Source organism: Staurois parvus, unplaced genomic scaffold (assembly GCF_062004578.1).
Source record: "Staurois parvus isolate SC_StPar_1 unplaced genomic scaffold, SC_StPar_1.0 ptg000770l, whole genome shotgun sequence".
Classification (NCBI taxonomy): Eukaryota; Metazoa; Chordata; class Amphibia; order Anura; family Ranidae; genus Staurois; species Staurois parvus.
Genome location: NW_028318566.1, coordinates 1,480,068 through 1,505,857, shown reverse-complemented (window position 1 = coordinate 1,505,857; position 25,790 = coordinate 1,480,068). Strand labels below are relative to the sequence as shown.

At 42.0% G+C, this 25,790-nt stretch overlaps 1 protein-coding gene across 2 annotated transcripts in view; it reads left to right on the top strand.

Annotated features, from left to right (window-relative positions):
- CANX (calnexin) overlaps positions 1-25,790 on the top strand; it is an 80,424-nt gene that overhangs the window by 30,585 nt on the left and 24,049 nt on the right. For both annotated transcript variants that reach the window (XM_089654508.1, XM_089654509.1), the window contains exons 6-10: positions 5,689-5,770; positions 7,039-7,231; positions 14,682-14,871; positions 25,325-25,438; positions 25,518-25,674. In XM_089654508.1, coding sequence (XP_089510634.1) covers positions 5,689-5,770; positions 7,039-7,231; positions 14,682-14,871; positions 25,325-25,438; positions 25,518-25,674 — 736 coding nt within the window. The remainder of the gene's footprint in view (positions 1-5,688; positions 5,771-7,038; positions 7,232-14,681; positions 14,872-25,324; positions 25,439-25,517; positions 25,675-25,790) is intronic.

The window sequence follows — 25,790 nt, the reverse complement described above, 5'->3', positions numbered from 1 at the left end:
AGTAAAAAAAAACAATGTGATAATAAGGTGCTGTTGCTAGCATTAAATTGTGTTCCCACAACAAAACCATAAAATAAATAAAATCAATGCTGCACTGCTAATACAATATAAGATGAATAAAACATGAGTGTAATGAAGTGAAATAAAGCATAACTAAATAATAAACAAAACATAAGACTGGAATGTCCATAAATGTGAAATCAACAGTAGTGGTTCAATAATAATTCTTTACAACTTATTGTGCTTCTTCATGTGGTCAGAAGCCAACCCATCAGAGGAAGTGCCATGAAACAGGCAGACGGTGTCCCCTCACAGAACTCACAGCTCAGAGCAATAGAATTGTGCTTTGTAATACCAAGTAGGCAAACGGCTCTTCACTCTCCCGATCATCAACCATATGAAAGTGGTCAGACACCTTTTAAAAACATCAAGCCAAAAACAGGGACTGGTCCCTTTTAAGGAGGTTGGAGGTCAGAGATTTCTACCATTCGGCGTCCAGCTTGAGCAGAGGGCTTCTGGGTGATCCCCGAATCCTGGCACACTCCACAGCCACCACACTGTCTCACTCAGTGGACTCTTTATGTTTTGTTTATTAGTTATGCTTTATTTCACTTCATTACACTTATGTTTTATTCATCTTATATTGTATTAGCAGCACAGCATTGATTTTAATTTTATTTTTATTTATTTTGATCTGCTGTGTCATTGGACACAGCTGATCACGTGGTAAAAGGCCACTGTGATTGGCCTTTTACCACACGTGATCAGCTGTGTCCGTAGAACACAGCGATCGCGGGGGGTGCGCGGGAGGGCACGTTCTGAGAGGATATCATATGACCTCCTCCCAGAACTGGCGGGCTGCAGTGTAGCTGTCATTTGGCTATCTGCGGTCGGCAAGTGGTTAAGTATTCAGAAAGTTGAGCATTTAAAAACAGAATTACATGTTTATTAGTGCACTGATACAAGCTGTCTAATCATGCTGCCTTATATTGCACGATTGTGACGTAGATAGAAAATGTGGGGGGAGCACAATCTAAAATGCAGTTTTCACCAGAAAAGGATTATAGGGCAAGTCTTACAATGGTGATATTTACTCTGGTGACAACTGTCTAAGGGATAGATCTTATTTTGGAGAGATTCCTCGTGCTTTCTGTTGTGTCGACAGGACAGAAAGTTAGGTGGTATCCCTTTTAATTTATACTTTTTAACTATCCCCTTCTCTAGCCATAAGTTAGTGTTACTATACCCCGGACCCTGCATCCAATATATCTGGTCTCCCACAGTATACAGAACATGGAAATGCAATTTATTTTAGTAAATATAAACTGCTAAATACTTTGATCAGATGTTGGAGCAGGCTTGTGGCTTCTATTTGTGTCCAGCACTAGCTAAAGCTTGTAGGAGCAGTTTTCTTTCTGCTCTAGGAGGATTCAAATACCCTGACCTCTGTCTGGACAGTGCTGATTGGCCCTGTGCTGATCACATGTACTCTCCCAAGGAATAAAAAAAAAAACCTCTCTAGCAATACACACCTAACTGAGCATGCGCATGCCTTTTCCAAACAGCCTTTTTACACAGTGCAGAGCATTAACCCCTTAGGTTCCACAGTGAGTATAACACGTATGCTTTACTGCATATACAGACTGATTTTATTGTTGTGGGTTTAGTAACACTTTAAATGTAGCTTTGAAAAAAATTGTTCATGTATGCTATGCATGTGTCAAACCTGTTTACTTTGAATATTTCTTTTAATGATTGAAGTCCAGAACCTGTCAAATAGAATAGCCATCCACCAATGCCTTTTTTAGTCTCCTCCTTAATGGATAAAGAAAATAAGTACATTTGGTTATTTATTCAGATCCTTACTCTCGTCTATATATCTTACTGTTTGCCTATAACTTTGATACACTTGAAAAGTGAGTTCTGGTAAAAGGTGTACAGGTAAAAGATTTCCCAACACCTTTATTGTATTCATTGCATTTAGGTGTGATCATTTTTGCTTCAGATCAGTCTGAAGTGGATACCATTGCCCTGGTCACACACTGGAGTATCAATGAGCAGGTAGCTGAAGAAGATTGCTAACTTTAAAACTGAATCTTGGAATAAACTTAACATAAAGAGTGAGTTAAAGCATCTGTGATGGTTTTTACATTTAAAGGTGCATACAAAAGAAGAATCTTCAGACTGTGTTACTAAACCCATAACCCTGCATTCACTATACCTGGTCTCCCAGAGTACACAGAACATGGAAATGCAACTTTAGTAAATATAAACTGCTAAATACATTTTCTCATCAGCAGTTAGAGCAGTCTTGTGACTTCAGCTGAGCACTGGTTTTTTCCTGCTCTAGGAGGACGTGAAACCCCCTAACCCTCTGTCTGGATAGTGCTGATTTGGCCCTGTGCTGGTCACATGCACTCCAAAGAAAAAAAAAAAAAACCTCTCTAGCAATACACACTAAACTGAGCATATGTATGTGACTACTGATTCAGTCTGTATCAGGTGGTCATTTCAACAAGAGGAGGGGCAGAAAAGAAAGGAACAAACAGCCTTTTTACACAATCCAGAGGATTAACCCTTTAGGTTCCACAGTGAGTGCAACAAGCATGCTTTACTGCATATACCAACTGATTTTACTGTTGTGGGTTTAGTAACACTTTAAAGTGGTATTAAAGCCTCGTGTGTGGTGTTTTTTGTTTTTTAAATAACAAACATGTCATACCTACCTGCTCTGTGCAGTGGTTTTGCACAGAGCAGCCCCGATCCTCTTCTTCTCGGGTCCCCCGCTGGCACTCCTGGCTTCTCTCCCTCCAAGCAGTGCTTGGGGATTGGGGGACGCTTTGGGGGGCCACTGCACACAGGTTTTTCACCTTCATGCATATAGAATGCCTTTAATCACTTTACACATTTCTGTGGTGGGAAAACAGGTCCTCCCTTTTGCTTTCAAGGACTACCGCTTCCTGCAGATTTTCTGCATCTTCTGGGAGTGTCCAATGCCCATGCTCTGAGATGCACACTTTTTGATTCCTTTTGCTGGACCTTTTGTTGCACAGTGACGTAGGAGGCTGGTAAGGCAGCAGTCTGACGCACCTAAAAGTGTGTTAGATGCTGACATTTTTGCTTGACTGTAGCTCTTCAAAAAAGCAAAGTGATGGCTTGCTGCATGTTACAGAGGTAAAGTACGACTAAGGCAAAACATTTTCCATTTTTGATGGTAATCAAATGGAGAGTTTATAACCCCTGTCAATTATTTTCTCATGTGGTCCATTGTGGAGATTTCCCTGGACTTTGTCTCGTAGCCAAAACAAAGTGGAAATCCCTCCAAAGTTATGGAATCCCTGGTTGTCTGCAGTAGAAAATTTCCTGTCTATTCCTGTTCTAGTGATAACCCAAAATTTGCCATTTGGGTTGATCTCCGTACAGGGCGATAATGGTAAACCGAACAAATAGGGTGAACTAACGTGGACATGGGCAGCAATACAGTCCTGACAGGTGTACTAATACCTTTCCACTGTATCCGAAACTAAAACGCTTCAACCACTTTCCGCTGCAGCTACCGGCAAAGCGAAATACCCGTACGTCGCTCTGGCTGTACTAACACAAAGAGGCGCTTAAGTTTTTCACTGATCACTGTATTCCTGCCACTAGCGACATCAGATAGCATCAGTGTCAGTAAGCATCCCTTCCAGCCAGGGTCAGCTAGCGTTACATTGCCCGCACACTATCGGACTCGCGCTATAGGTCGCTGATCACCGCCATTACTACTTTAGTGTTTGTACGGATCAATATATTGATCATGAACAGAAGTATACTATGTATACTTCTCTTTTGTATAGTGTCCACAAAAATGCAGACTTAGCAGGATTGGCCCCGTTCGCTGCCAGCACTAGCGTTTAGCCCCTCTGCTGTTTTTCATGGAAGGTTTGTACCAATTGATTGTGGGCCAAAGTAATTAATACGAACAACAATATATGGCCGCCAACCCAAGTTCAGCTCTATCCAGACAATTCGCATGGAAACCTATCACGGTTTCTGAATTTAAAACTCTTTTGGGCCTAACCCTCAACATTGGCATTACAGAAAAGAATGAATTGCGGTCATGTTGATCCACAGAGACAATTTATCATATGCCTGTGTTCTCTGCTGTTACATATATGCCCAACATATACTCACCATGCTTCTTATCAAATTCCTTGGGGTGTCCCCTTTCAAAAAAGGGGTCATTTGGGGGGAGTGTTTGTACTATCCTAGCATTTTAAAGCCTCCGAAACTGTGATAGATAGTAAGGAAGTGATATAAGGAAATATGGATTTGGGTTTTGGGGGCTTGTATGTAGCTAGGCTGCCAAAAAGTCTAACATGTGATATCCCCATACTTAGAACAAGTAGAAGAATGTATGCATGAGCAATATATCATTAAAGTGACAACTTTGTGTAAAAAAAAAATAAAAAAATTGTCATTCAAAAAATTTGTGGCAAAAAATAAAATTTTCTATGGACTCAACATGCTTCTCTGCAAAATCCTTGAGGTGTCTACTTTCCAAAAAGGGGTCATTTAGGTTGTACTGCCCTGGCATTTTAACACCTCAAGAAATGTGATAGGCAGTTAGAAAGTAAGAGCTACGCAAATTCCAGTATACCATAGTTTGTAGACACTATAACTTTCACACATGCCAATTAATATACACTTTTTGAGATTTTTTTCTTTCTTTCTTTTTACCAAAGGCATGTAGCAGAATACATTTTAGCCTAAATTTATGACTAACTTTGAGTTCATTGGATATATTTTATAACCAGAAGTGAAAAATATTGTCTTGGTTTTTTTTTTTGGTTTTTTTTCAAAATTTCGGTCTTTTTATGTTTATAGCACAAAGAGTAAAAACCGCAGAGGTGATCAAATACCACGAAAAGAGAGCTCTATTTGTGTGAAAAAAGGGCATAAATTTTGTTTGGGTACAGCATTGCACGACCGCGCAATTGCCATTTGAAATAGTGCAGTGCCAAAGAGCAAAAAATGGCCTGGTCAGGAGGGGGGGGGGGGGAATAAATCCTCAGGAGGGCAAGTGGTTCCCCTTTAAGGATTGGCACCTTTGGGGGGGGGAAGTTGTTATTCGAAATTAACAGGTCGCCTAGGCGGCGATCAGAAACAGAAGTTGTTAAGCCCACCCCCTTTCCCTAAGTCTGGGACTTCACAAAGTGCAGCGAGCACCTGTCCACAAGATTTGTCACAGCCAGGTGCCCACACTGCAGATGCCGGAAACACAGGGCAACCGGTGAAACTGGCGGGGGAGGGGACAGGAGGGGGGGGGGGGGACGACACCACAGGATCGAGGGACAAGTCAGTGTCCGTTTTTTTTTTACAGATTTTGTAGCTGCTGGCTTTTTTTTTTTTGTATTTTATATGCATTGAAACTCTGCTTTAAGTAGGGAGAGTCTCGTTTTGCCGGAAGATTTTCTTGTGTCAAAGGCCCCCGAATTAGCAAAAGGACGGGGTGTCATATCTTTAAGCATTAGATTTGGGGTAGGTTGAGACTGAAGGTTACATTAAAGGCTAGCATTAATTTTACAGGCCTGATCAATTCCTTTCTCATGTATGGAGGAATGTGATGGTTTTACTTTCAGATATTTTAATAGCGTCTACACATCTTGTGATGTAGTTTGTATAATAAGATATGTTTGCTCTTAAAAGGTATGAAGTGAATTTTCAGAGTGGAATAGAGTGTGGTGGAGCATATGTAAAGCTGCTGTCCAAGACACCTGAACAGAACCTGGTTAGTATATCAATTATCTGTATCGTGACTCGATTCCAGCCCTGAAATTCAGTGAAAACTGGTTGATTATGTCCTAAATGGTATATAGCACGTATAAATCCATAAGTATAGTGTTTTTGTTTGTTTTTTTTCTTTTTTTTATGGCACAACTTGCCAACAAGTGTCTTTTGACCTCAATTTTGTGTGTTGTACATGTGTATATACTCATATTATCAACTCACATTTTGTTTTCAACAAAATAATCTGGCTATTTGTTTATATGTATAGCACAAGTAACAAATCAAATGGATAAGCAGTAAGTTTACCATCTGTATCACATGTAAAATTCACACTTACCCTGGGTTAACATCTAAGTGTATTCTGCAGCATTTTGCAGAAACACACTACAGTCAATTTAACATGATTTCCTATGGAACACGTTCATATCTCAGCGTTTTCAAAGCGTTTTGGAAAGGTTTAGGAACTTTTTTTAATGCAAATATGTGTGCTTTTGGTTCTATAGACTTCAATGGAAATGCTGCAGAAAAGCACATATTGCATTTTTTATGAGTTTTGAGATTTAAATCTGCCTAGCAACAAATTTAAAAAAAAAAACATAAAAAATGTGCCAAAAACGCAATGCAGAAACAGATCAAACGTACACTGCATAGGTGTGAACCTAGCCTTACTAGTCTACTAATAATGTATGCAAGTACAATGGAAATTGCGCTGTTTGTGTTTAAGTTGAACTAAAGGCAAAGCTTTTCTTTTCATTTTCTATAGAGTAAGGGAGGGTTATAACCCCTGTCTTTGGGAAAAATTTTCCTTCACTTCCTCTCCCATAGACAAAACAGGAAATGAGTGCTATTTCCTCCAAAGTGAAGTGATTATGGATGTAACCAGGGTCAACAGAACTGATGTCCCCATGGGAAGATTTTCCCCTTTTTCACTCTTCTAGGGAGAGGAATTTACATCTCTTTGCAGATATTTCCTCTTACTTTGTGTTGTGTCTTTAGGACAAGACGTGAAGGGATATCTCCCAAACAGAAAATAGTCTTGAATTCAACTCTCAACAGGCACCATCAGCAAGGACTTGGTCTTGCAGCCCAAGAACATACTGATAGTTAGAAAAAAGTATATGTATAGGCAAGACTCTTTAAATTTTGGCTAGTGTAGGCAGAGATAAAACTAGTCTTTATTGTTGTATGGCCACAATGCTATCTAACAGCAGGAAAACTGTGCTTTTGCATTACCTCAGTTGTGCTATAAATTGATTTTGTTCCCCCCAGGATCAGTTCCATGATAAAACTCCTTACACCATTATGTTTGGTCCTGACAAGTGTGGAGAAGATTACAAGTTGCACTTCATTTTCCGTCACAAAAACCCTAAAACTGGACAATATGAGGAGAAACACGCAAAGAGACCTGACACCGACTTGAAATCCTACTTCTCTGACAAGAAGACTCATCTCTACACACTAGGTTGGTGGTTTACTTGGATGGTGCACCATAGACAATGAAAGGCAATTTTGTGAGCTAGGCGTATCCCAATCAATTTTTAGGGGTTGATTGCATTACTGTTAGATCAGATGTTTTTTGGTTTTTTTTGGTTCTGAAATAGGATGGCTGTGTTTTGAATACTAATCCAGTAGATAAAATAGACATTGCTATTGAGTGTGGGGTTCACAGAGGTGTTAGTTTCCTCTGAGGAAGGTGAAATGTGCCTTCTGTATAAGAAAGTAAGTCTTGAAATGTTTTTTTTTTTAATTTTGTTCCCCTCAAGTCTTGTTTTGCTTCTGTTCATTGAAGGATGCAGCCAGATCTTTAGATCCGGACCGATGGTTTGTTATGCCACTTGCAGGAGTAGAGAAACGCAACCCCCCCCCCCCCTTTTCTTTTCCCCTCCTTGATCTGCACCACACAGCCCAGTTTTTTGCTTAGTACTGAGGAGTTAGGACCTAAAATTCTGACTTTGTTTCCAATTTTTTTGTTTTTCTGTTGATGGATTTTGGTTAGCACTATCATTCTGATTAAGGAGTCTCCCTTTCTCAGGGACCCATCAGATAGGAAGGCAGAAAGTGCTGCATGTTTCATGTATACAGGTACAGGAGCCTTCATTTGTCCGACTCTGTCATCCACTTTGGTGTCTCAGACACTGAATAAGCTAAACTGGTATGCCAAGGTGTGGCTTCAGAACAAGTCTCTCCTTTGAGGATTAATTTAATTGTTGAGCACCTACAGTGCTCTCAGTCAATCCAGGATGTTAATAAACCTCAAACCTGAATATTTTAAGAAAGTAAAAGTGAGGTTTTGTCTGTATTAGGAGAACGTGTGCACAATTTTTGGGCAACTATTAGTGTGCATAATTATTATACAACTAAGTGAAAACGTACATTTTTCCATCTCACTTGCTTATTGTCATCTGTTAAAGTGAGAATAATAACTCAAAATGTACAAATAAACATTTCTGACATTAAAAAAAAAAAAAAAAAAAAAAAATCTGTGACCAAAATAGCCACCCTTTTTTTCAATAACAGTCTTAAGCCTTCCATTCATGGAGTCTGTCAGTTTCATGATCTGCAACAGCAACCACAGCCTTCCAGACACTGTTCAGAGAGGTGTACTGTTTTCCTTTACCAATAAATCTCCCATTTAAGAAGGGCCCACGGGTTCCCAATAGGGTTTAGGTCAGGTGAAGAAGGGGGCCATGTCCATTATTTCATATTTAAGGCTTTTACTGGCTAGCCACACAGTGGAATACTTTGATGCATACGATAGAACATTGTCCTGCATAAATATCATGGTCTTCTTGAAAGATGCAGGTTTGTTCCCGTACCACTGCTTAAAGAAAACCTTCAACCATCTAGCTCATCTTTAATAATACCAGCCCATACCAGTACCCCACCTCCACCTTGCTGGTGTCTCAGTAGAAGTAGAGCTCTGTGCCCGTTACTGATCCATCTACGGGCCCATCCATCTGATCCATCATGAGTCACTCTCCTCTCATCCGTCCAAAAAATCTTTGAAAAAAAATCTCTTCAGATATTTCTTTCCCAGTCTTGACATTTCAACTTATGTGTCTTGTTCAGTGGTGGTCAGGTTTCAGCCTTCCTTACTTTGGTCATGACTCAACACCTTGTACTTCTGCACATTCCAGGTAGTCATCAGTTTTGGAATATGACATAACAGAAGAAAAGACACAGCGCCTCTAAGTGCAGATTGTTTGGCAGTTTATTGTATAAAAAGTAAGCTTAACTACTCGCATGTAGTTTAAGTCAAAAAGGCTCATAGGAATCAGTATGTGTAATGTCTATCGCCAGATGTAGAATGCAGCGCAGGAGTGAGTACCGGCCGGTCAGCAGGAGGCGCTAGCTGTGCATGGAAGGCCAGGCTGAGTCTATGGTGTTTCAGGGGCTACGGCGTTGGCTTCTGATGTCATCAGGATGCGACGCGTTTCTGAGCATGCATGGGGACCGATGTGTACCGGCGTGCTCTTTCATCAGGCATAGTTTGAGTAATAGGAGAAGGGAGCCTTATATGGGACGGAAAACAAAGTGACAGACAGGGAAAGGGAGGGAGGAGAAAGAGAACGATCCACAGAGAGATAGCAAAAACGGTGTCTGTCTGAGCATCACAATTGGTTATGTGGGGAGATGGTCTCAATATCCTATATAAAAAATAAAATACATAAGAAAACAATGCATAAAACACAACACAATATAATGTATAAAAGCATAATGGGAAATCATAACAAGAGTGAGGGGGAGGGTACATATAAATTACATTAATACTAATGGTATAATAAACGGGGATACTGGATAGACATAATGTATGCCGCTGGGTTAATATTCTACGATCCACAATACTAGGATAGGTTGATAGATAAATGAATGAGTAAATAAATTATGAACAAACAATAATGAATAAGCTCAAAAATTTAAATCACAGATACTTGTGCTGGCTATAAGGATGAGCTGATATAAATATTAGTATGGATGGGAAATATAAATACACACCATTGAGGACAAGAGATGTGTGCACATATAAACACGCACGCATGAATCTAGGATAAGGTCGACTATTTGTGTATATGTGCGTACACTTCAATATTAGATTGGAGGATAGGATATAGAGTGATAAGATGGCTAGAATTAGATTATCCTATGTTTTGTCTATCGCTGGTGGTGCTTTAAATGAAAGACCTATCAACCAACTGGTAGTAGAATGTAAATACCCCCAGGTCAAAAAAAGGGGGGGGGGGGTGTATAGTTCCGAATTAAAGTAAAAAGATGGATATATTGTACAGGTTGGATAATTTGTTAGATTATAGTAGCTATCTCCAGCTCCTCATTGAGGCCGGTTGGTACAGAGTATCAAGGGCATGTATCCAAAATTTTCCTTGTGGCAGAGCCTATGAAAGTGCTCAGCTTGAGGGAGGTCAGTGGGCATAGCCACGATAACCCAAACTTGAAGTCCAATGGTGGATTTATTGTGAGTTTCGAGAGAGTTTCTGGCAACGCTATGTTAGTCTTTCCCCCCTTCGATTAGGCGGCGGTGTTTGCCAAATCTGGATCGGAGGGTCCAGGTAGTCCGACCTACATAAAAAAGGCCACATGGACAGGTGAGGCAATAGACCACAAAACTGGATGAACAGTTGTAAAAATCACTCAGTTTGTAGTATTTGTTTTTGTGGTTAAAACCCTTTTGGCCATGTTGAACATAGGAACATGTTTTGCCTAGGGCCTTGCGACACTGGTACATGCCCACAATGGGAGTAGAAAATAAAGAAGGTGCAGGAGTGGAGTGGACAGATTTTAGTTTGTTACGGGCTATTTTATTTTTTAGGTTTGGAGCTCTTCTGTAGGTGATAGTGGGTTTACAAGGAATAATATCTCTCAAGTGAGGGTCTTTCAAAAGGATGTTTATGTAGAATGTTTCTCATTTTTCGATTGTTTATTATGGAATCTGGTGGTGAATCTGACTGTGTGGTTGGAATTGTCCATTGGTCTAGTGTTTTTGGGTTTGCCTAATAAATATGAGTTATAGGCTTCTTCTAGAAGTGTTTTGGGATACCCTTTTTCTCAAACTTTTCTCTTGAGAGTGATACTTTCTGTGTAATCTGTTTTTTTAGTATAGTTTTGCCGGAGCAGCAAAATTGACTTTTTGAGATGTGTTTTGTATCCAGGTAGGGTAGTGGCAACTTTGATAATGTAAAAAAGAATTGCCTGATGTCGGCTTGGTATAATTTTTGGCTATGATTTTGCCATTTTCATGACTCATTTCTAAGTCTAAGAAGGCAGGATGATCTGGTTTTTTTTCATATGTGAAAATTAGGCCGAAAGGGTTATCATTGCAGTGGGCGACTAAATCTTCTATAAGGGATGGGGTTCCATCCCAAATGATGATATCTATGTATCGACCAAAAAAGATGAGATGTGCTGCAAATGGGTTATTGTGCCAAATATACAAGTGTTCCCAATAGCCCATGGCTAGATTGGCATAATATGGTGTGAAAAGCCGCTAGTAATGCTGTCCATAGAAGCAACTATGGGTCTACCAGGGGGGTTGTAGGGCACTTGTGTTTTGGGGAGATGGTAGAAGTAGGGGGTCTTGTTAAATGTTTTGCATAAGAAAGAGGCTTCTAATTTTGTAATTATTCCCTGAGATTTAGCTACTACTTGAAATTCAGGTAAGGGATCTTTAAATTTGGTATAGGTATTGGGGTCTGAGAGTAATCGGATAGCCTTGGTGATGTAATCTGTTCTGTCTTGAGGACTATACCCCCACCTTTTAACTGCGGGTTTGATAATATTTGTATTATCAGTGAGGAATTTAAGGGCTTTTTGTCACCGAGTCAAGAATCGGTTATGGGAAAGAGGGGGACATTGGAAGTTGGTTCCTCAACATTGGTCTTATGCGGGGTGGACTCGGGATGAATAGAGGTAGTTTTCTGTGCAGAATCGGAAGATAGTGCTGTTTTTGAAGCAACTCCGGAAAAAAGAGGTGTCAGAGAAGGATTTAGATGGATGTGGATCATATGGATTGCTGGAGCAATGATTGGGATGTACAATGGAGGGATCTATGTTAAGGAGGGATGGTATATCATGAAGACGTTTGTTCCAGGTGAACACTGTATTGGAATTCTAATCGAGGTCTCAACGGAATTTGAGCTTGGTTTTAAGTAGTTGGTCCTCCTTCTTTTTTTTTTTCTTAGTGTTCTTTGAAAAAAAAAAGTTCATCTCATTCTGTATCTGAAGACCTTGGATTTAAAACCGTGCGGTTGGCGGAAGCCTGTCTGCACCAGGGGGACCTCCCAGCTGCATTCAACACCAAGGGTGCCTACCCAGACGTCCTCTGGTTCCTTAATCATCAGAATTTTCTCTGATTTGTAGTGAGGAAGCTTCATTACCCCTTCATGGTTCTTTTTTTCTTTTCGTCTGGCATCTGCACCTCAGGTGTTCACCAAGCTGCTGGCTGTACTGCAACTATCCTGCTTCTAACTATAAAAAACTTTCTCTTTAAAGAAGCCTATCCTGCTTCTAACTAGTAAACTGCCTTTTACATAAAAAATATTGACATAATTACCTTTTAGCTATTACCTTTTGTATCACTCAACCCTTGCTCTTGGATTGTAAGCTCTAACAAGCAGGGTAATCTGTTTCTTCTTGTACCAACTTGTATTGCAACTGTAATGTCTACCTTCATTTTGTAAAGCACCGCACAAATTGGTGCTATATAAAGCCTGTATAAGAACTCTGTGGGATCTTAGTTGTGGCATATCTGAGCGAGTGAAGCCTACGCTGTATCTGTAACATGATGTTTTGATCGCGATTCAGTCACTGGAGTACATGGGTAGATGTTAAATCTTCACAAGCCAGCCTTGCTCCCTTTACTTCAGTTGGGAGTACCTGGACCTTATATTAGACACCAGAGTGGCTAGCGTGTTTCTCCCACCAGAGAATCTTCAGCAACATCCTCTTCATATCACTCAACTGTCTGCTCTCCAGACTGTCCCTATTCACTGTTGTATGAGGGTGCTTGGCCTGATGATCACTTTCTTCAAAACAGTTGCCTATGTATAACATCAGACCAGAATTCTACATCAGGAGATTTCTGGCAAAATAGAACAAGGTTCTGGGGTCTCTGGGCAGAACCAGTATTCTTTCTCATCTGACAAAAGTTTCCCTATCCCAGTAGATTCGCTCTTCCTCAACTGTTGTCAGGCAGTCCTTCCTCCCAGGTTCATGGGCAGGAGGGAATCCCTGGGCTGATTCATCAAATACACTAGTGGCTCCGTGGGACAGGCACATCCTCATTTTCTTGTCTTTTCTGCTCTGAAGCTCTTAACCTGATTGTTGTGTATAGAGCAAGAGGGCAGTCCAGTAATTCTGGTGGTCCTCGATTGGCTGCACGAAGACTGATTAGTGGACCGTATCGCTGATGTGCATTGGCTTTTCCACTAAGCTTTAGTTTCTGGCTTTAACAGGACGGCTGCAAGCCAGGTGCAATGGCCTTTCTTCTGTTATCTCCATGATGCTTCAGACCTGTAAGTCCACCTCCCATTTAATATTATACCTGGAAAGTCTAATTCACTTTGTGCCAATCATTGAATTTTCATCCTCACGGGTTTGCTGTTGCTCATATTTTGGCCTTCCTTCAGCAGGTGGTGAACCAGTTCTTCACCCTGACTACTATGAAAGGATCAGGTTTTCTGCTTTGGCTGTACTCTTCCAACGTCCCATGGCTTCACTTTCCCTGGTTTGTACCTTCATCCAGGGGGTTACACATGTTGTTTTATCTCCAAAACCTCCACGGACTCCGTCAGATCTGAACTTTGTTGTCGGCCCCAAAAAAAGCCTCCTTTGAAAAGATTAGGGAAATCCCATTAGTAACATTCTCGCAAAAGGTGGCCTTCCTGGTGGCGCACAGGATGTCCGAACTGGTGGCTTTTTCTTATAATCAACTGTTTTTGGTACTACACTGGGATAAGGTGTTAATTATTCCTTGGTTGTCTTGCCTGCTAAAGGTTGTGTCGGATTTTCACTTGAATGAGGACATTGTCTTGCATTCTCAGTTTGCTAATCCATCCCTTTCCAAGGAAGTGGCGTTCCATTTTTTGGATGTGGTTTGGACCATTAGGGTTTACCTGAATTATACTGCATCTGTTTGATAGATGGATCTTTCTTAGTCACAGGTGATCCTATAAAAGCCAGGGGCCTCGGCTATCATTTCTTGGTGGATTTGTCAGAACCTCCATTTCCCATTACTGCTCATTCTGCCAAGGCTCTATCGCTGTTTCACAGGTTTGCAAGGCATCTGTGTGGTTGTCTGTCTTTTTTTTACCATGTTGAATTGAATTGGTGTTTTTTTTCACATATGACATACAGGAAAATTGCCTTTTAGGCCTCAGTGAAAAAGTTTGAGATGTTTTGCCATTGATTGTGGTCAGTTTGCCTTGAAAGGCCACAAAACCTAGATTACGGACTCCTTTTTAAAAATAAAAGTATATTAATTGATAGTTTTGGGCAACGTTTTTAAAATGTAGTAGTAGTGTTATTATTAGATTGAAGGGGGTTTATTGATGAATTATTTTCATATTTAATAATGGAGTTCTTCCAGTTATCCCTTTTGGCCTTAGCCTAAAATAAGAGACCTGAAATGTGAATGTACATCAGTAATTGATGTCTTTGAACAGTAGCTCTAAAGTAATTGCTTACTTACTGTATACGTTCAGCTTTATTCAAGATAGTGCAGCTTTTCCAAAAATTCTGTAATATGCCAGGCTTATATAATTGGTTTTGAAAATGAGTATTGGCTATGTTAACTATGTTTTAAAAGTAAATGGTTTTCCTATTGACAGTGACATCTTTTTTTTTTTTTTTTTTATAACATATATATATTCTAATATATGTATGCATATATTCTCTTGCAGTCTTGAATCCTGATAACAGCTTTGAAATCCTGATTGACCAAACTGTGGTAAACAGTGGCAACCTGCTAAACGACGTTAACCCCCCTGTCAATCCACCCAATGAGATTGAGGACCCAGACGACAAGAAGCCTGAGGACTGGGATGAAAGACCAAAAATACCTGATCCTGACGCTGTCAAACCAGAAGACTGGTAAGTATCGGTGGATCAGAATGGGGTTTCTTCTGATACAGTTAGTTTGGATTTTTTGTTTTTAATGTGCCATTTTTTTGGTTTTAGGTCAGTTCAGGTTGTTAATTTTTCTTAATTTACTTTACAAGTTTTGAAATGGTTGTTTATAAATATTTAATACAGAGCATCCGCCCTGTATTTTCTAAAGATATTGCCCAGGAGTATCGTCTGCCTTTGAGAATAGAGAGGGCGGAGCCTCTCCTCTTAGCTGTGTATATAATTTGATCTACTGTTCAGTTCTGTTCACTACATTAGAGCATTTTCATGTATGTTGTACTTACTCTGTACAATGGTTTTGCACAGAGCAGTCCTAATCCTTTGTCAGTTCCCCCACCAAGATCCTGCCGAGTGCCCGCATAGCAGGTCGTTCGCTGCAGTGCAGGGGCACTCGTGCGTGCTCTCTCCCAAGCAGACTGTGTGTCCACAAAAGCTCATTTGTTTGTTTTAAAGGAGCCCAGTAGAGCACCAGCTCCATAGTACCTCCAGTCAGCAGATCCCCAGCTCATTAGTACCCCTGTTTAGCAGATCCCCAGCTCATTGGTGCCCTCGTTCAGCAGATCCCCCATTTAGTAGTAACCTCCAGCTTTGCTGATCTCCCACTCAGTAGTAACTCCCAGCTCTGTTTATCCTCTGGTTTGCTGTTCCTCCTCTCTCTGGTCCCCGCTCACTTCCAACTATATTGCACCCATGCTGCACAGCACGTTTGACATTGGTAGTCTCTCCTGCTCCTGTCCACCAGCTCTGCTGATTCTCTGCCACTCAGCCCTCTCTCTCGGATCCCCGCTCACTTTCTACTATATTGTTCCCATGTTGCACACCATGTGTGTTGTATGCTCCGCTCTGGTCCAGACCTTTCTCACTTTCCTGCTGCACCAGACATCTGCACCAGACACTTCCAAAATATATACAACTGAACTGACGTCATTCTAAGATGAGAGCCAGCTGTTGTACAATATCAAAAACACTCTAAAATCTCATGGAAAGCCTTTTCAGAAGAATGGAGGCTGTTCTAGCCACAAAGCAGGGGTGGGGAGGGGATAGTGGCAACATGCATATGATTTGGAATGGATTGTCTGAAAAGCTCATCTAGGTATTATGGTCAGGTGTCCACAAACCTTTAACTATATAGTGTATGAGCTAGAAATAGATTACGTTACTTCTGAAACATAACCTGCTATCGAGTTAAAAGGGAAATAGAATACACAGACAGGATAGCCTTTTATGTAATTAATATATATAATTATTGCATTTATTCCCAATATATTTTTTTCAGTAGTACACATTTTGAAATTAAAAGTCCATCAGTGGTTCTATAAGCAAAAATCGAACCTTTCCATCCAGATTTAAAGATTTCCCAGTGTTGCCTGGGATATCCTTATACCTGCAATACTTCCAAAACAAAGTGAAGCTAAAACTGAATAAAAGCCTTTTCAAAGCTGCAGGTGCTGCAAGCAAGCTTTGTCATAGGCTTCTATGGAGGCCTCAGAGACACTTTGAAGCACCATGAAAGCGACATGGGGTATAATTTTTTGAGGCAAAAGCAATGTGTAAACTAACCGTTTTATTTAGTAACAGGGGCTTTGATTGATTGGCATTCAAAGCGCTTTTTTAAAAAAAAATGTCCGAAACCACATTTTTGAAGCATGTGTAAATTAGCCTTACGACACAGTGTGGTTCAGCCCCACCCCCTATCCCTCCTCGCTGCCTGAGATTGATTGTGTCTGAGCCAATGAGAATGGAGAGGGCTGGGAGAGCCGCTGCTCTCTTGCACATCCCTGGATTGAGATTGGGCTCAGGTAAGTATAGGAGGGGCTGAGGTGGAGCTACACACTTAAGGTTTTTTTTTACCTGCATGTATAGAGTGCATAACCCATGTACACAGAAGTTTAGAAGCAGGGCATTTTGAGGCAGAAGAAAATGTATTCAGGACATCCATCTAGACACACAGTAATGGCGCATTCCTGCGCTAATGCATTCTAACGCCCATATTTCTGGCCAGTAGAATGTCTTAATGCCAGGTGCATGCAAAAACGCTGCTTGTTTTTTTTCCACGTTTTTTGCTGCTCCTAAACTCCCTGTAGGAGAAAAAAGCATCAATAGAATACAGTGCGCATGAAGCCTTAAATTTTGGGTAGTCTACAGATTGCACTGTGAATATCCATAGTTGGCACTGATCACCCGTTTGCAGGGAGGTGGGACTACCCAGCTACCACCACTTAAGCAGAGCATCCAGGCTGAAGTGTTTATACATATGCAGACTTTACTGTTTATAAAAATTCAGTGTCCTTTTTTACCTGGTTCCTAAAGCACATGTATGCCTATAGTAAACAAAAAATAAAAATACCTAGTCCCCCCAGTACACAGCTGTTTTCTGTTTAATTTGACCTGCTAGCAGTGTTTGAGGTTCAGCTGTTCAGTCTTTGACTGCTTTACTGAGAAAAGAGCTAAACTGCAGCTTTACCCTTTATTATTGCACATCTGTAGGCTCTTCTTGTATTGAAATAAGCTTACTTGGCATCACTGCATACTATGAGCTTATTGCAGAATTTATTCGACGCTACAGCAAGTCAGAGTGCACCCCATTTGCTGGCCAGAGAACATTCAGCACCAATCCAGCCTTTTCTTCCTCAGCGTTGATGTCTCTGGCTGGCCCCATTTATGTTGTATTTTAGTCATGGTGATTCAGCATCACATGGGCATATATCTAGAGCAGTCTGTATGGAAATTTGGCCTGCCTAAGAATGCCCACTCCTCCGGACTGACATCTACCCATCAGGGTATTTTAACCACGCTAATAAGGCGAAAGACGGCTACAGTGTGGTTCTCTTTTTCTGGGAGGGCATCTATAGATGTCCTCCCAGAACGCACCTCACATTGGGCACGCTTTGCGATCACTGTTTCCTCTGGCCATTTTTAACGTGATCTGTGATCATCTGTGTCCAGTCACAGCAGCCCTTTACTATGTGATCAGCTGTTCCAATCACATGTAAACAGACTTGTCGGTTATCGGCAGTCTCTTCCTTTTATGCTGGGTCTGTGCAGAAGAGACAGTCGATACTCAGCAAGACTGTCAGCACTTTGTTTACAGTAATAATGAGTGCCTTCTCACCAGTGCAGCCTCATTACTGCCCATCAATGCAGCCTCATCATTAGTGTACATCATTGAAGAAGAAACTTTTTTTTTTTTTTTTTTTTTTGGTTGTGTTTTTTGTTTGTGCTTTTTTTTGAGATGGGAGTGTTCAGTCTTTTTTCGTTTAGCGAAAATTTTAAAAATCCAGTGATGATTAAATACCACCAAAAGAAAGTTCTATCGGTCTCAAAAAATGCTAGAAATGTCATATGGCTACAGTGTTGTATTACCACGCAATTATCATTCAAAGTGTGACAACGCTGAAAGCTGAATATTGGCCTGGGCAGGATGAGGGTGAAAGTACCCTGTATTGAAGCGGTTAGTAGTTGCATTACTCCTCCCAGGAGTCTGCCCCCCGGCCTTCCGAGGGCTCTTGAAAGGAGTACAGAAGCAGGTTGTTGTGTTATTTTTAGCAATCTACAGCATGCTGCTGGCCCCTCCCATCATTCATGATCTGCCTGCATTGCATAGAAAATGCCAGAAACTAATGATGATATTAAATAAGAATTTAGTGAAAACCAATTTTTTTTTTTTTTTTCTTTTTTGTTCCTTTGAAGGACTCCACTTAACTTCTTGAGGGATGGGTTTTAATTCGCCACCTGCGGGAGCAGGATGCTGGGTGAAACCAAAAGTTTAAACACACCCTGGGGCGGCCCCCTACTGATTTTTATACCTTGTCTCAGGAGTAGGGTGTGAAATTTATTTCTGCTCCGTTTTGTTCAAGAATTTTGTACCTGTAGTTGGATTTTTGTGTTCTGGTCGATGGATTTGACCAGATGTTCCTGATGAAGATATTTTTGTTTTTATGGATGTTTGTCTATTGGTGTTGAATGACAGGTCGGGTATCATAAATACGGGTAGTCACCCCCACATTGCCATCAAGCACATGCTGTCCTAACCTTAGGGGGATTGGCTGTGAAGACTCTGCTTTTGTGGAATGGCCCTGAGCAACTTGACCCCCTTAGTGAACACGTACACCATTTGGACTTAATCCTTACAACGCAACGTTGCATTTGGGCCGACGACACCCTGACCAACATTGAAGGTGTTTCATAGGTGGAGAACTAAAAGTCCAGGTTTGTCTAATTTACCATGAGTACTGTCCTGTGGTGAGTGCTGGGTGCATCGGGTACATGCGAGTATCCCTTTGCCCTGGAGTTTGCCCCCCCCCCCCCAGTCCTCAGTGAATGTGTACAATGACCGGACTTGATCACTCCATCACGTGCCACAATTGGGCTGGCAACACCCGATTCTCTTGGGGTCAGAGGTATTCGTCTTTTCCTCTGGGACTACAGATCCCATGTTTCCTATAGGTGAGTGTGCATGGATCTCCTGTGGGTAGGTGCATGGTTAACATGGGTCTACCTGAGGTGAAAGTTCCTTAGGTTCTCCCCCACGCAGCAATTTTTTTCACTGCACTGCCATAGCTCCCAGGATTTCTGATATAGTAATAGAAGAATACAGGTCCCAGGTGCGTTGGTTTACAGTTTGGTATCCTATTGGTCCACTCGAGTCTCTACCCAGCGAGTATGGGTGGCTTGGCGGCTCTTGTATGTGGCTTAAAGAAATTCCCCCCCCCAATGACCAGCCCCCCCCCCCATCTCCGATATCACCAACAAATCCACCCTCGGCCAAGACTGTTCTCCGCTGGGAGGCAAGTTCACTTGTGTGCAGCTGGGATTGACACTGAGGCTGAGGAGAGTACTGGTGACTTCATGGCTGTCATTTTACTGGTGTTCCCACTGGACAGGGTATGTCCTGGAGAGGATAAGGTCTGTGGGCAGAAGCTGCTGCACAGTGCCAGGCATCCTTTCATGTGGCCTAGGGTGGGCTGTTGTAGCTCTCCCACGGCTGCCATTCTTACTGTGGGTATCTGCCCTTTTTAACTTTTTACTGCCTGGAGTTGGTCCAGTAGCTTTGAGGAGGGGCGGTTCTCCCTCTGTCCAGCGGGAGTGGCTAGGCAGGTGTCCCCATCCACGAGGCCGCACGTATGGCTGTAGATTGAAGCTGGGCAGTGGTCAGCTTGAGCTTCATCAGCTTATCCTGGTATAGCACTCAGTTGCAGGAGAGAGCCTTCCCACTCACTGCTGCAGCGTAGCAGCACAAGAGGCACTTGCAGTTCAGGTTTCATTTCACATGGGCAGGGGGAGGTGGTGACCACTGCGGGCCCTATTAGGGGATTATCCAACCACACCACGGCACTTGTGTGGGCTGCCACCCCACTTTTTTTTTTTTCCAGGTGGAGCGGTGCCCTCATTGGTAGCTTCCCTTCATCAGGGGATTTTTTTTTTTTTTTTTTTTTATTTTTTTTTAGCCTATACTGTATTTACAACAAGGATGTTTATCTCCCATGTTCTCATAGCCACAGTCATGAACGGTCACTTCTTTTGCAGGGGGAGAGCTTCAGGCCTTCTTTTGCAGGGGAGAGTCTGTGGCCTTTTCTCTTGGACTGCTGTACATGCTGTGAGTCTTCTCTTGGACTTTGGCTCCAGTCATGGCTCTCCTGCGTCACCACCAGATTCAGTTGTGGCCTGTCTGGAATATCTGCTCTACATACACAGTTTGCATTAGGTTCTGGAATGCCTTCATTCCTCACTATCAAGTCACTGGAGGCCTTTGGAATGGATGCCGAACCTTCAGTCATTCCTCCTTCCTTCTCCTTACTTGGATTGGTTCTGGACACCACTGTACTGCAAAGTGAAACAAAAAGAGCACCAACCTTGCGCATTACCTCAGCGAACCAAAATTATATTAAATTCAGAATAATACTCACAAACAACAAAGTAAATCAAGCATGTAAGTCCTCAAAGGAACTTTAGAAATGCGAAACCTGTGCGAGTCCCATCATAGGGGTAGATTCTCAGAGTACGGCTGATGCGTTTCGAAGGGGGTCCCTTCTTCATCAGAGCTCTATACTTTGTTGTTTGTGAATATTATTCTGAATTTAATAAAATTGTGGTTTGCTGAGGTAATGCGCAAGGTTGGTGCGCTTTCTTTTTGTTTCACTTTGCAGTACTGGTCGGGCTTCCCCATCCTTGTTTAGAGCTGCACAACCTTATATGCATTGGTGGTCGAATTTTTCAAGTTCTGGTTCCATCCATCCACCCTTGCTCTGGGTCATAGAGCACAGGAGAGATAGTTTCTGGTTCTGGACACCACTGTGGCCAGGGTTTCCCTCCACTGGTGGAACGTCAGCACCTGCGACTTCGTTCTTCACCTGTCCTCTCTTCGGTCTGCATCTATTTATGCCTGCACATGGTTATTGGCCTCATGGTTGCTTCTCTAGGATTGCTTGCTTATGCAACTTGCTGACTGTTACTGCAAGAGTTTCTGGCCAAGTGGCTCAGGGTCCCAGGTTTGTTGTACCATCTTATTCACCTTTCTCACCTGACAAGACATCACGGGCTGGTGGCTTTTTTTCCCTATTTTGCTGTCTGGTTAGACTTTTCTTCCCCTCAGTTGGCAATTAGTCCTCATAGACGCCAGTCTATGCTTTGGGGAGGGGCTTGATGGGATTATTGGCCCTTCAGAGTCCATGTTTCCGCAGCGAATGGTCTCCCAATCAACATCTTGGGACCCAGGTTGTCAATCTTCCTGCTCCCATTGGGAAACTTTGCTTGACAATTGACCATTCAGAGTGTTGTCGAGCTATGCCATGACTATGGCCTACATGAATTCCCAAGTGGCGCCAGGAGCTCTGCTGTAACCGTGGTGTCGTCTCGGAGCTCAGTGGGGCTAAAATTCAAGTCCCAGCCTTGTCTGTTGTCCATATTCCAGGAGTAGTCTACTGGCAAGTGGACTGTCCACCACCAAAGCATGGATCAAGCAGACTGGTCACTGCATTAGGATATCATCTATGGATTTTCCAATGCTGGCACTCTTCAGGTGTAGATCTCCTTATATCTACGCTCCATTGGTAGGTTTCCCTGTTGTAGCCATATCAAGGGTTACCTGGGAAGTTGTTTCATGTTTCTGGTCACTCTGTGACTCAAGTAATCCCTGATGTATGCCTCCCTTCCCTGAAGTGCCTTCTCTGGTTGTTGCCAAGCATGGAGTGGGAGGGCTTCTTGTTATACTCCATGACTCCAGACTGGCCACACAGGGCCTGAGTTGCAGATCCCATCCGGTTGGTCACCAATGCTTGTGGCGCCTTCTGCTCTGCCCAGATCTTTTTCTCAAGATCTAATTCCAACCCTGCTCACAGTTGCTGGCTTTTTGCATTGCTATTCAAAGCCAGGTGTTGGATGACTACCTTCTGTGAGTGACTGTCATTTCCACAGTGCTTTTAGCCTGGAGGTCCACTTGCCGTTTCCTCTGTTATTGCACTGGGGAAGCATACTTCGCCTACTGCGTTTCTCCTTGCAGGTTCTCGGGGGCTAGTATCATGACCTTTCTTCACAGGCACATGGACCATTTGGCCCTATGAACCATGCTGGGCCTTGGCCATTCTTTAGTCAACATCCTTTGGCTTTCTCTCCCTGGTTTGTACTTTTTATCCAGGGAGTCACAAGGGTAGTTTGCTTTTCAACCCTCCTTGCCACCATGGGACCTGAATCTACTTTTGTCAGCCTTGCAAAGCCCCTCCTGAAACAAATCTGTGATATTCCTCTTACACTGTATTGCAAAGTGGCCTTCCTTGTGGCCATCACTTCTGACTATTAAGTGTTCCAGCTGGTGCCTCTTGCTTGTAACTATCCAATTATGGAGCTACACAGCAGTGCGGTGGTACTTTTACATTGGTTGCCCTTCTTGCCAAAGGGGGTATCTGTTTTCCTTGCTTGAAGACAGTCTTATCTTCTCTGTGCTCTCATTCTCATGAGTTTCTTACTTCCACGGCCTCTATTCAGAAGACTGTTTCTTTCTTGTCTCGGTCGTCCCTAGCAAAGGACATCATCTTCCTCTTTGTAGGTGGTTTGATTGAACTGTTTCAAGCATATGCCTTATCTCAAAACCTCTGTCACATTCCATCAGGACGTTAAGTCCGTCCTGGATGTTTCATCGTTCTGCTTCTGTTGGTCAGCTTGTTAGGTGGTTGTGTGGTCTTCTATTCATGCCTTCCCAGGTTCTACAAGATGGATGTGGCTGCCTCAGTGGATGCTGGTGTTTGGCCAGTAAGGTTTGTAGGCGATAGGCTGCATTGTGCCAGGGTGTGGTTCCTCATTGTTTTGGTTTTTTAGGTGCACCTTCTTTCTTGCAATGCTTTGTCATGAAGTCATTCATCATGAAGTGTCCTTTAATGAACTGAAAGGTAATTTAGATTTTATGATTAGTACAAAAATCTAAATTTTTTTTTTTCTTCTTTAATTGCCCTAGTTTTATTTTTTTTGCCCTAGTTCCCCTCTTTTGATGAAAGGGGAACTAGGGCAAGCAAGTAAGCAGATTAAACTTCAGCTTTAACCACTTGACCTCCAGAAGATTCCCCCCACTTCATGACCAGGCTATTTTTTGCTATATGGCGCTGTGATACTTTTAACGGACAATTGTGTGGTCATGCAACACTGAACATAAATTAAATTTATATCTTTTTTTTTTCTCACAAATGGCGCTTTCTTTTGTTGGTATTTGATCATCGCTATTTTTTTTATTTTTTTGCGCAATAAACGAAAAAAGACAAATTAAAAAAAAAAAACTATATTTTTTTACTTTCTGCTCATCCAATAAAAACAAATTTAAAAAATCTAATTTTTTTTCATAAATTTAGACCAAAATGTATTCTCCATATTTTTGGTAAAAAAAAATCCCAATAAGCGTATATTGATTAAGTTGCGCAAATGTTATAGTGTCTACAAACTATGGTGTGTGTGTGTATATATATATATACTGGAATTTTTTTTATTTATGCTAGTAATGATGGCGATCAGCAACTTATAGTGGGACTGTGATACTGCAGCGGACAGTCTGACACTAACTGGCACTCTGTGAGAACCAGTGACACTAATAGTGATCAGTTCTAAAAATATACACTATCACTGTATTACTGACACTGGCTGGGAAGGGGTTAAACATCTAGGGCAATTAAATGATTTGTGTGTCTAGCTGTGAGTTTTAGAGTACTGTTTTGGTGTTTTTACTAGGCAATCTGCTAGATTTTATTCCCTGCTTTTTAGGGAAAGAAAATCTAGCAGATTGCCGCTGACAGGACACAGATGAGCCTTGTTTCCATAGGCAGAACTGTGTCCTGTCACTCTCCTCGATGATCAACGGGTGCCAACGCTCATCCATTGGCCGGCAACTGTTGATCAGCTCCATCTGTGTCCAATCACAGCAGATGCAGTGCTACGGTGGCGGGCGCCCCCTCTATGGTGGAAGTGCAAAATAACATTTATATAACGTCTGCCTTGTAGCAGTAAATCTGCTATAGGGCAGACAGAAATTGGTTAAATGGGATCCAGACCTGATTTTTTTTCAGTCTTTCCTCTTCTAATATGCTCTGTGTCTGTCAGACACAATGGCAGGCCTGATTTTGTTCGGCCTCCAGTTCCCCTTCTGATGCTCAGCAAAACAAACATGAGTATATGTTTGCAGGCAGACTGGTTTCCTCTGTAGCACTTATGCCTGCTAAACTCCCAGACTCAGGGACACATGATATTGCTTCAGTGCTGTCCCACAACAATAATACAACCTTTTTCTCTGCATAATTGTCATTCAAAGACGTTCATAGAGACATTAACGAAAACGAAGCATTTACTCCTACTCGATTATATTTTCTTCCTCTTTATACAGCTTAAAGCAGAGCTCCTGGCTCTCCCCAAAAAATTAATTACTGTAGCAGCTGACTTTTAATATAAGGCCATTACCTGACCAGGGATCCAGCGATTTCCTCACCCAAGCCATTTCTTCAGTTGGCTTCAGGTGCAGGTGCTGGCATCTTCAGTAATGGAAACCGGCAGTGAAGCCTTGTGGCTACACATCCAGCTTCCTATTGCGCATGTGCGAATGGACCCGCAGTCTTTTGTATCCCAGGAGGAGGGGGCAGAACTTTTGGCTCAGGTCGCTGCAGTGCATCTGACCGGAAGTGGGAGTGGGTACCTGTCAAAACCAGGTATCCACTGACCCCGTACCCCCCAAAAAAAATTCTAAACGTGGCAGTGGAGGGGGGATACAAACTAGCAGAACTTCCCCTTTTGGGTTAAGTTTCGCTTTAAGTAACCATAGCTGGTTTTACCAGATGGAGATATTCTTCTCTAGTATATTAAGATTTTTAAAATATAGATATGATGCTGTTTATAAATATCTAAAATGTACCTATATAGCTTTTCTAATTGTGAAATGTCTGCTTTCTAGGGATGAGGATGCTCCAGCAAAGGTCCCTGATGAGAATGCAGTAAAGCCCGAAGGTTGGCTGGATGATGAACCGGAGTACATTGCTGACCCTGATGCCGAAAAGCCTGAAGACTGGTAGGTTGAATTAAATTCCCAGTGTGCTTTTGTTTAAACAATTGTGCTTTGTTGAGATTCAACTATTGCTATCTAACAGGGATGAGGATATGGATGGAGAATGGGAGGCACCTCAAGTGGCAAACCCCAAATGTGAGTCTGCACCTGGCTGTGGAGTCTGGCAACGCCCCACAATTGACAACCCTAACTACAAAGGAAAATGGAAGGCACCAATGATTGACAACCCCAGCTACCAGGTTTGTATGTTGACAGTGTTGTTATACCTTTAACCTGTGCTCAAATTCTTGCGCAGTTTTTGGATCTTGCAAGATTTTGTGCAGGATTGTCTTTACATTTTTGTGCGCATTAGTGA